Source organism: Zerene cesonia, chromosome 12 (genome assembly GCF_012273895.1).
Source record: "Zerene cesonia ecotype Mississippi chromosome 12, Zerene_cesonia_1.1, whole genome shotgun sequence".
Taxonomy (NCBI): Eukaryota; Metazoa; Arthropoda; class Insecta; order Lepidoptera; family Pieridae; genus Zerene; species Zerene cesonia.
The window spans coordinates 940,924-953,619 of record NC_052113.1 but is presented as its reverse complement, the minus strand read 5'-3'; the positions used below and the strand labels follow the sequence as shown (position 1 = coordinate 953,619).

At 32.2% G+C, this 12,696-nt stretch overlaps 1 protein-coding gene across 1 annotated transcript in view; it reads right to left on the bottom strand.

Annotated features, from left to right (window-relative positions):
- Positions 1–3,757, bottom strand: part of LOC119830919 (metabotropic glutamate receptor 2-like) — a 29,381-nt gene extending 25,624 nt beyond the window's left edge. The window contains exon 1 of the mRNA XM_038354107.1: positions 3,122–3,757. Coding sequence (XP_038210035.1) covers positions 3,122–3,757 — 636 coding nt within the window. The remainder of the gene's footprint in view (positions 1–3,121) is intronic.
- Positions 3,758–12,696: the final 8,939 nt, after the last annotated feature.

Here is a 12,696-nt window from a genome sequence, read left to right as displayed (position 1 = left end):
CTATTTTCTCCTCTTGTCGCATGATTTTTGTACGGCGTTGCGGAATAATGGATTAGAAGCAGTATTGAAATAGTATGATGCAGATGCCGTACAAAATCAAATGACCAAATTTAGCCCGGTAATTGTCGGAAAATAAAAAATAAATCCGACTTTGTGGTGCACCATTTTTTTACGGCACTGCGCGTTTTCTTATTATTTTTAATGGATCTATCGGTGGTAAGAATGCCGTACAAAAATATGTGACCAAAATGTACTCACTCTACCTGTACTTTTGAATTCTCACCTGCACTCAGTTGGACAGCTTACAAGTGACGGCATAGTGCTGAATCTTATTATTTTATGCTCTTATATCGTTCTAGATAGGTCACCTGGTGGTTCAAATGACCCGTAATTTTTTCTATATGGGCCTGTAGTCTAAAACGAGTGTTTGTTACCACATAACTTTTGATTGGGTTTTTTTAAAACTGGTGCCTTCCATGTGGTTCCATTTAATTATGATCAGGTTCTGACAATTTGAAGACAGTTTCGATTTTTGTTAAAATTTATTATAAACTCAAACTCAAATATTTATTCATTCAATTAGACTTCTTATAGAAGCACTGTCGGATCGTCATATTACACAGTTATAAAATTTACCACTTATATACTATATATCAGGAGGTCTATACTTTTTTATCTTTGAGTTTGGAATTCGTTCAATAATAACTAATGCATTAAAAACAAGAGACACAGTTTTTGAATGCTTAACATAAATGTATGTAACATGATATGAAAAACAAAGAAATTAAATAAGGATAGATACTCAAATAGACACACAGATTATACAGATGAAAAATACATAGAATGGTAGTTTATCCGATATATTTACTGAATGCTTTTACATCTCAATACACAAAAGTGAACGAATATTTAATTAATACTACTAACTGAATACTGATGGAAATATATTGATTTGTGAGAAGGATTTATTTTAACAATAAAGTATTTTTTTCGCAAAATAATTATCATTTGTTTACAGTATTCTAAAGTGAGTGGGGGAACCGGCGGCCCATGTACTTCCTAGTCCATTCCTTCATACTTGACGTCAATCGTGTTCTTATCCTTTACCCCCTAAAATCAGGCAATATCCGCAGACGTACGGCGGTGGTAATCGATTACCATCAGACCATTAGGCGAACCACCAGTTTCATAGATTCGAAGTACTTTTCTATGCTACAAAATATTCTTCTCTGTATATGTAAATTAGAATAGAAATGATTTCCGTTGTTATGATGTTCCGATGTATTAAATATGCATGGTGTACAACTTGGTCTCAAAGTTCTTAGGAATTTTAATGAATTATCCACGCTCATAATTCACTGGAATTAATATTACATAATGCACTATGCTTATTCAAATATATCCTTCAATAAACAAAATATTAAACACTTACAGTAAATAATCTTAATAAGTAAAACGCAAAGGTGACTGACTGACTGACTGATCTGTCAACGTACAGCCTAATCTACTGGACCGATTAGGATGAAATTTGGCATGCCGATTTCACCACTATCTGAGCCACTTATTATTGATATTTTTATAATTACTTATTTTAATCAGGTAAAGCAATTATTATGTTCGTTTAAGTATGTTGACAGCGCGTCGTGGGCCATTTCGTTACATGAAATTCACATTGTGAGTCTTTTACTGTGACCTGTTATTTATCTACATATATAAAATGCTTGCTTATAAAATGCGTGTCACAATGTTAGTTACTATACTCCTCCGAAACGGCTAGACCGATTCTCATGAAATGTTGGTTGGTCTGAGGATTGGCCAACGTCTCGTTTTAATATCCCTAAATGATAAAGAGGCACAACAGCGTTGCCGGGTCAGCTGGTATAACATAAATTTCCCGCGTAAACAACGCTTGTATATTAAATACCAGTCAAAGCTAAATGAGGTAAAAATGTATGAATTCCAAACAAATTAAGCAAAGAAAGCTTTCAAGTTCTAGCTCATTAGTGGTTTTTAAGGTCCATGAAATGTCATGAATTTTGTTTTGATGAATAAATGGAATTTTTGTTAGGTATATACCTCGTAAAAGGACTGTGTTAGTCAAACGGTTACATTGTGTTCAAATCATTGCTAATTCGTATATATATGCATAAAATATAGGCAATTTTCTGATCTACGTCAGCATATTTTCATGTACATTTTGCGATATAATTTCAAATTCAAATGTAAATTTTACTTATTGGAAGAATTTAGTTAAAAAAATATAAATGTTATTAATACAATATTAGCTGTTCGCCCCTGTATCACCCGTGGTACATATATAGCCTATGTCACTCAGTGTAATCGCAGTTTTCTAATGGTGAAAGAATTTTTGAATACGGTCCAGTAGTTCCTGAGATTAGTGCGTTCAAACAAAAAAACAAACATAGAAACGAACGAACAAACAAACAAATAAACTCTTGAGAGATATGGCTATTACATTTTACCGATTGTGAAAATATTTATACTATAATGCTCAAAATACGCGTATATTGTACGTTTTTTTTGTAATTCTAGTGTCTTTCAATTAAAGATAAGTAATATGCGTTTATAAATAAATATAGAATATGTTGTTGAGTTCTCGGAACCATTTTTCATGAATTAATTGAATAAAAGTGTCGAAGAATTTCATTTTATTCCTGTAACATCAATTTAGGATGGATTAGGTATATTACATTTAGATTTTAAACGTTACTTTTTGTAGTATTTGAACAGTATAAAACATCTATCTTCACAGTAAAAAAATCTTAATAAATTACAGAACAGAATCATATTTAGATATGACGTTATATATCTAAACGTAAAATAAATAAAATATAATAGTTTAAAAAAACTATGAAACACGCTTTAACAAAAATCATATTTTGCAAATTGAAAACTGGAATAATTTTATCAAATTAGTGTATTGTCATCGGTCCTCAATAAATCTACAAAGTTTGAACGAAATCTGGCCGTTTAAAGTGGGTCAAAATCGCGCCCAAAGAAGTCAGTTACAAACAAACAAACAAACATACAAACAAACAAACATACAGGTGAAGTTAATAAAAGCGTGTTAATAAATAGCAAATCAATTCAAACAACATACCATCATAAGCCCTCCAAGTATAATATCACCTTCTACAACGGCTGCATGCTTTATCGGCCAGACAGTTTCATTTTCCGGTTTCTTCTTCATCACCAAGCGTTCTCGACTAGTTAGATCCACACTCTTCTTATTGGTCACACTTTTAGACTTCCTCGAAACTTTTTTCTTTGGTTTCATTTTAATGGTCTTCGTAACAGGCGCTTCTGTAGTAAGCTCCGTTGTTGCTTCAACACTTGATGTTTCTTTCAATTCATTGGTTGTTATAGGCAGTTTTAGTCCTGCATCTTTATCAGATATGAAAGCGGCTACAGCTATGTGCCTTTCAGATTGTACATTAGACAGTTCTAATGGCCTAGCGTCTGGAGCTTCTAATTTTACGGACTGTTTCTTCTTAAATAGCTTACTTAAATCAAATGGTCCGATTAGAGAATGTGCTTCTCTTTTAATTCGATAGTATTCGTTAGATACAGCGTAATATTCTACGGTGTCTGTGAAGTCTAAATTTCCATATTTCATGTCTGATTTTGATGTAATTATGTTCGATAGATTGTAGTACGGACCGAGTAAAATAATTTGGGTTTGATCAACACTTGCAGCTACCAACTGGTAGACGATCACGAATAAGACAAGTCGCATTTTTATATTGTTTACATTTTCTTTATTTAAATCGATCATAACATTGGTGCACTAACAATTTTCTTTTTATTTTGAGTATTTCTTTTATTATATTCATTTCAATATATTTTTATAGAAACACATGAATAAATAAATGATGCAAAACAATAAATTGTAAGTCTTATTTGTTTAGTGGCGTTTGTTCAAAAATACAAACACTTCATCCATTAGAGCTTTAACTTCAATTCAATTCACAATTTTAGCAATCACATTAAAATAAAATAATACTGACGGCCTTCCAGACTATGTTATTATTGATTTTCGTTTGCAGTATAAACTTTAGAACGTAATTTTCACGAAACTTTTTGCCGCGATATCCTGACAAATTGCAAGCGTGACGTCACACGCCAAGGCGCTTCGGCGGAGGCAACTGCCGTACCGGCGGCGGGAACTCGACGCGCTCTGTCGGATCGCTTCAATGATGTTATGCGAGAGAGAGATATTACAGAACTCTGTGCAATTTTTACATTTAAATGCTTCATGAAACAGTGTTTCTTATTTAAAAATATAAGATCGTGCTATATATTCTTATCTGTGTTATATTTATCAAACTCGTCCCTTTTATACATTTTATTAATGTGAACTTTAACAAGCGCTTAACATAGTTTTATGTAGTTTAAGAAAACTATTTTTAAATAGACTCTATTGGAATTGCCACTTCCAAAAAAAGTCCACCGATGAGTTTCTTTTATTTCCTAATATATATTTATTCATAATTGTATAAAACCGTGTCTTAAGGTATTAAATACATACAAAACTTTGAAATAAATATGTATATTTGATAATGTGTAACGTTCTTAAATCGTACGTAAATATAATTATATTCATTTTCATTAATATTCGTCAGACAAAAATGTAATATAAAGGCGTGATCATTTATCCTAGTTATATACGTTTATGATGAACAATTTAGAAAAAACGTAAATGTCTATTTTACTTAATCGGATAGACATGAACGAAGTACTAATGTCCAATATGCAATAAAAATATTTCAATTACAGAACTGGCATAGTCTAATCCTGAAATATATAAAAAAAAAAAAAAAATTGTGAAACAGAGAACGTGATTTCATTAATTGTTGTGACAACTCTGTCGCTCCCGCCTACGTTCGCGTAATTTAATTAGGTTTTTATTTGCCTCACCTCTTGAATAAGTTCATTCTTTTCACTTTGAATTCAGGAACATCTCTCGTTATATCATTAACACTCACTGCCCTGACAAGTGATGCCCTCTTCCTCATTTTCTTGCTCAGTTCCATGAAATTTAAAACAAAATGTGAATATTTTTCTTATTATAAATGATTAAATCTTATTTTGAAGTTATAATTTTTGGCGGGAACTTGTGTTTTTAGGAGCAATTAGTTGAAACGCAATTGTTATATAAGAAGTAAGGTTTCTTATCCTTGGTGTATTTATTGATACTTTTTGTTAATTACAAAGAAATCTAGCTTACTGAAATGTATAGTTATACGAGTAGACAGTCTCTCGAAGAATATATCGCGCACTAATAAACATGAATTAAGTCATTCTCAAAAGTCTACTAACAATTAAATTTGATCGCTTCCTTGCTAAAGTAGTCGTGAGCGTAGAACCGAGGGGACCTGGGTTCGATACCCAGTGTCTCGGTCTGGCAGAAAACATCAATCTGATCACCTACTTATTCATAAAGAAAATCGATCAGTAAAACACATATATATCACCTGCTAACAGATGTATTCCCCACTAGGGGACATGGGGCTTCACTTTTACTATTTCGTATTCGTGAAAATATATAAGAGAAACGTTTATAAAAAACAAAGCGAGATATTAAGTACGCACGATAAAAAGAACCGATAAATATTATGAATAAATTTAGAAAATTGATGGCATGATTGATTATTGCTGATCGAAAAAGCTTATGCGGATTTTTGCGTCGTAATACCTCTTAAGATAATTTACGCGACTGAGATACTGGTTGCTAAATGATTAACCTATATTCCACCTTATAGAAAATTATGATAATATTTCGATGTAAATATTATCTAAATATTGTCTGATAAATAACAATTTGTTATGAAATTATTAAACCGTTAATTACAAGTAATGTATGATTATATAAAATCTGATCTTATACGGAGTGAATTTTAATCTGGGTAAGGCGAAATCCGTTAGTATAAAGAATTATATGATTACGTAAATATATTTTTTATTATATATATTGGAATTTGTGAATATAATAAATTGTGTACAGATACCCATAACATTTGTTATCGAAAAATCAAAAAACCATTAAACAAAACCGTATTTCATCTTAATGTTCCGATACGGTAACTTTCGATAAAGATGTTTTATTTTATCGAATCCTATTACTGGCTGGGGTCACGCTGATAATAAATTGGCGTGCAATAAATCTTATAAGGTCAGCTGGATTACGTCGTGGATAATACTGATATAATATTGATATAATACTTTGGTGGAAGTTGCACTTTGACATGAATTTTTATTTCAATTCATGTCAAAGCGAATTAAGTTTCGGTAGTTTAAGGATTGCGCACCCAAAGAGCAAAACGGTCCTTATTACTAATTCGTTTCAATTCATGTCAAAGCGAATTAAGTTTCGGTAGTTTAAGGATTGCGCACCCAAAGAGCAAAACGGTCCTTATTACTAATTCGTTTCAATTCAGGTCAAAGCGAATTAAGTTTCGGTAGTTTAAGGATTGCGCATCCAAAGAGCAAAACGGTCCTTATTATTATGACTTCACTGTCCGTCCGTTTGTCTGCCTGTTTGTCATCAGGCTGTATCTAAGGAACCGATAGTAAGACAGTTGAAATTTTCAACGGTGTATTCTGTGGCTGCAACAACAATAAATAATAGAAAATCGGGGGCAAGCATCGTTAGCACTATTATAAATAGGCAAAAAATAATCTAGGTTCAGGGGTATCAATTGTTTTTGCAGTAGCTTAGTAAGTAGGTACTAAGAATACAAAGAGTAAGTGTAACGCTTAACATTTGATTTATAAATTACAAGCTTTTCGCCCGCGGCTTTTCTCGTGTGTAACACAAAATTTTGTGCTTCTTATAATTTTAATATCCCTTATATTATGAAGTTTTGATATTTTGAGATAATAGATTTAGATGCGTAGGTACTCATCAAATATTTTATCTACACTAATATTATAAAGAGGAAGAATTTGTATTGTTGCTTGTTTGTTTGTAATGGATAAACTTATAAACTACTGGACCGATTCTAAAAATTCTTTCATCATTAGGAAGCTGCAACTTAGCTGAGTGACATAGGCTATATATGTACGACGGGCGAAGCCGGGGCGAACACTGTTTTGTTATATGTTTATTTATATATGATAGAATATTAGGTGATTTTTAATCCCGATTAAATGTTTCCTTGGGATAAAATGGGAATCTTGATATCCGGGCGGAGCCGGGACGTGCGCCTAGTGATACATAAATGAAATATTTATGAAAGCTGCGGTTATATCCGGGATAAACATAATGTGGCTCAACAATTCGACTCAATTATCATTTAATTCGATAAGCTTTTGTACATTATTTTATTGTTTTACTCACAAAGAATTGTGTGTTATAAAAGAGACATCCCGGTCCCTATGAGTTAAAGAGAGATTCATTATCAAGGTATATTTTATTCAAATTTTCCGATATGTAGTGCTCACATTTTATGTCCCTTATTAGCATGGTTAAGTACTAGATATATAAAGATAATTATTTTAAACAAAAACAAAACTGCATTGAAATCTTCAGAGCTAGGTTAAATTTAAATGGGACCATATGGCAGGCACCAGCTTTCAAATAAAAATAGAATCATAAAAAATGGTTCACTCGGTAGCTATGAGGTAACAAACACAAAGAATATCGGTGTAATTTTGAATAATCTTTATAACTCTAGTCGTAATTATGTTTAGGCATCGCTTCTAAGTCAAAATCAGTCTTGTTTATTTTTATAAATAAAGTAAATTTAAAACATTTTGTTGACTAAAACAATTGTTGTTTGTATAGATATTCTTCCACGAACGTTGATTATAAAAAATAGTTTTTATTTATGTAAAATAAACTGTCTAATATATAAAAATCTCGTGTCACAATGTTCCCATAATCCTCTGAAACGGCTGAATCGATTCTTTTGAAATTTTGTGTGCATATCGGGTAGGACTGATGGCCACCATCTATATTTCATATCCCAAAATGATAAGAGTAAGGCAGAACAAGGTTTGCCGGGCTAGCTTGTATTGTTATATAATATATATTTGGTTGCTGTGTTTTATAAAAAAATAATACTTTCTTTTTTTATGTAACTTATAAATTTTATATTATTATATTATTACAATATTGTACATCCCTAGATCGAATGTAAAATACATTTTAATACCATTAAAGACTCGAACATTGTTATTTTAATTTATTCTGTAATTGCTAAGAAGTTTCAGATGTAACAATTTAAAATTTATTCTGACGTTTAAAGCGTCTTGTCTCTAATTGTATTAAGTTCCTTCGGGCCAAATAACAGGAATCTTAAGTCTCTTAATATTTATGTAAATATTTCTGAAGTAATTATATAGTCTTATGTAAATGGAAATAAATTCAAACCAATTTTAAACTGAAACAATTATTTATATAACACTTTAATAAAACACTGAACCTCTTCAAATCGTGAGAGCTAGACCAAATTTAAATGCGACATTGAAGGCAGCAGATATCAAATTAAAGAAATAATAAAAATCGGTTCAGCCTGTACAGAAGTTATGAGGTAATAAACACACAAACAAACAGTCAAATTGTTAGGTGTTTTTAATTGTACAAAGGAAAAGAAAAAATTAGAATACTTATAAATATATTCGATTACGTGGGCGTAGTGGTTGATGAACCTGACATTAATGTCAGAGTGTGTGGGTTTGATGTCTAATGAAAATATAATTACTCGTAGAACATGTTGTGTATGACATAAAATGATTGTATATTCATTAGTTACTAGTAAGAAATCTAAGGACTCATTATAGAGCTGCAAAAGACTTAGGCTAGTTAGGTTAAGCCATATGGCGCCAATTTAAACTAAAGATGCTGAATTGTCATTGTTGACTACTTCCTATTCTAAAGTTTTATTGCTATCTATATAAACTTTATTTGTTTAATATTTCGGACGCTATTAAAAGCCATGTCCAGAATATTATTCTAAAGGTACACTGATTTTCTATCTAGCTTAATAGCTTTGCTCATTTGTTTTTTAAATGAGTACAAATAAGTTTTGCCATTTCAATTTTCTGTTAGTACGCATTTACGGTGTAGCATATGTGCTAATTCAGACTATAATCTATCTATGTAATAAGTTTATTTTTTTTCAGACTATAATCTATCTATTTCATACAGATACAGTAAGCTGTTTTAACGAGAAAAAGTAACAAACATCCATACATCCATCAACCGTTCCGACCGACCATTCTTACAAACTTTTGAGTTTGAATTAGTAGAGAACATATAGATGTGATTTTTTCGTATGTGGGAGTCGAGCACGCTTCGGCACGAATAGGAACGGCTCGTACCGGGGAAGTACCATACCCCTGCAGAAAACCGGACTGCAATAGTAGCGTGTGTTTTCCTCACCTATCCCAGTCTATTCCTTCTTTTGAGTAGTCTATCCTTTCCTTATCCCTTCCCCCTTATAAGCGGGCAGTCCATTCGCAAAGAATCGGGATGTTCATTGGCGTTGGTGATCATTTATCATCAGGCGAACAACGAGCTCACTTACCCACTCATGGCATAAAAAAGATATCCGTAGATACTGAAACATTTTATAGTCACTTCAGCATGAAACAGCTGAACATCTTCCTCACCGTTCCCAGTCCTTTCCTTTTCTTTAATCATCAATCCTTTTTAAATCCCTACTTCTTAAAAGTGGGCTACGCATTTGATTTCCCTTTGTAAATCCCTTTACAAAGGGCGGGGGTGATCGCTTACCATCAGGAGAACCACGCTGGCCAAGTGCAGGTTGGCAGATGTCACATGTCGTCGAACTTTTGATTCTTTGACATGCCGGTTTCCTCACGATGTTTTCCTTCAACGTTTTAAGCAGTGGTGATGTTATCTACATCTGCAGATAAATTGAAAAATCAATTTATTTCCTGCACGCTCGCCCGGTCTCGAACCCCGACTTATCGATTTTGACGTCCGAGGTTCTCACCATTGAGCCACCACTGTTTTTTTTCATAAGTCGGTAAATTTGCGGCGTAATAATACAATCACGCTCGGTGTGAAATTTGAAAAAGCTATAAAATTTCAGCTTTGAATGTATTCGATGTTTCGGGTGGTAATAACTTCATTTTACTATTTTTGTTGCGTGGAACTATTGGTAAAAAGTAGTTTTATAAGCACATTCATTTAATTTTGAATATATTCTGTAAATAATATAGTGAAATATATAGTTGATAATTGTATAGGATCTATTAGAAATTTTGAAAGAATAGAAAAATTTGATCACGAGGCAGGACTCGAACCCGCGTTTTTTGCCAAACCGTAGCAACGCCTAGCCTCACGATCCCACCTCGTGATCATATTTTTTCTATTGTTTTAAAACTTCTCATTTATAAAGCATTTCAATGCTATAAAACGAAAAATTATTTTAAATATATATTAGCAGGATAACATTTTGAGGATGTCGTTGTTTATATTATTCACTGAAAATCAGTGCTTTCCGCACCGACATTATGTCAAAATTGTTTTCAATTTATTATCAAAATTTAACCACATACCTTACCTAAAATTTCTACGCTATGTTTTCACGGTAGACTAAAATTAATATCTAAATTTCATTATATTCACTACAGTCCATAGTACACGGCTTTACCAGACGAATATCCTATCCTACTAATAGTATAAATGCGATGTTTGTAAGGATGTGTGTGTGTTTATTGCTCTTTCACGCAAAAACTACTGAACCAATTGAATTTTGAATGAAATTTGGTACGTAGACAGCTGAACAACTGGAATAATGTAAGTAAGGCAACTTTTTTAACGTTCGCATTTATAATAGTAGGATATATAGATGTTATATGCTATCTTAATGTATACGATGATACAATATTTTGTTTGTTTATTCAGTTTGAAATTTTGAAAGTATAGGATACAGTATAGGATACACAACGCATAATTAATGTGGTATATAAATAGAAATGTGTAAAAATATGTGTTATTTAAAACATCTAAACTAATATTACAAATAGAAAAATGTATGTTTGTAATGTTTACACAAACACTACTGGATCGATTTCAAAATTATTTTTACTATCAGAAAGCTGCATCTTCTCTGAGTGATATATGCTATATATGGCGGACAAGGCCGGACCGCTGGATCACACTAATATTACAAACGTGAAGGTTTTTGAATGTTTGTCCGTCAATCAAGCTGAAACTACTTAATGGATTTTAGTGAAGTTTTGTATACAGATAGGGTATGCTGCCTGCAGCTGACTTAGGTGAAAGGATACTTTTTATCTCGAATACATGTTCCCTTGAGAACAGTAATGTTGATATCCTTGATATTTATTTATCTATTTATTTATTCTTTATAGTACATATCACCGAAAAATGAATTGACACTTTAAAAAAGACCATGCCGCCACATATACACTATAAGGCGGCCTTGCTCAAGAGTAATCTCTTCTAGGCAACCTTTTTGTAAAAGAATGTTTAACGTGTACGCGATGGCACAAAGCAATAACTAATATTGTATTATAAAAAAATGTGAAACGATATTTATTTTTACCTTTTACTTCGCTTTGTAAAATCAGCGTTAAAATCTACCCTTTAATATCTTGTTGATTGTATGCTCAAAGCAATGTTGTAAAGAATTTTCTTTCACTCCAAATACCTTCAGCGGCTTCGTAAGCTTGTTATAATTTAATTTAAAGCTAAAGAGAAATTCGTTTTTATACGTACTCCATAGTACATGCGCATTCTTGGAATTAAATTATTACATTAATTTTCAATATATATGTAAAACTGTAATAATGTTAAAAATGTAAGCTGAAGACTTCTTTGTAAAGCGCTTATCTCAATAAACGGCTGGTTCGAATCGGAAATAATCGTTTGTTGGATAGTTCATTTGTCGAGGAATAGGCTTTATAACTAAACTATCAATAGGATCGGTGCAGCAATAAAAACATTTTTTTTTTATAGCAGACGTAGTTCCATAGGTCAGCTAGTTAATAAACACAAATATGCATGTAATCTTTGTACATTTTTTATTTATTTCTATTTTTCTATATTTGTTTTTCTATATTAGTACAGACAAAGAGGTATTCTTTTTTTGTTTGAAGCGGTAATTGAACTAAAGCTAAAGTTCTGTAACATATCTACCAACCCGCACTTAGCCAGCGTTGTGGATTATGGCCTGAACCCACATAGGAGGCGTGTAACCCAACAGTAAGAATATGGGCTGATGATGATAATATAATGATTCATATTACGGTTATAAAGTATAATACTTCATCTGCGGGATTTAACATTTATAACTACACTTGTCTTAAAAAATGGAACAATAAACACAATTTCATTGCAATTTAAACGCTATTAAATGAACATAAACAATGCTCTCTCGCAAGCGAACCGCAGCCATTCATCGTTGCTTTTCATAATTTAATATTAAAACGGTACAGAGGCTTGTTATTTATTTACAGGCGAATGGGCAAATGAGCGAACCGCTCGCATAAATATCGCTTCTGTCACAATTCATTGCAGAATCGCGAGAAACACATTTAGAAACGTTGTATGAATGAGAGATTTGAATGCTATAATACTAAATATTAAATTTACCATTGAAGTTGTATCTGATAGTATTCATCTTTTACAGAGATAGGCACGCGTTTGTTTACGCACATAATATTTCCTTTAGGATA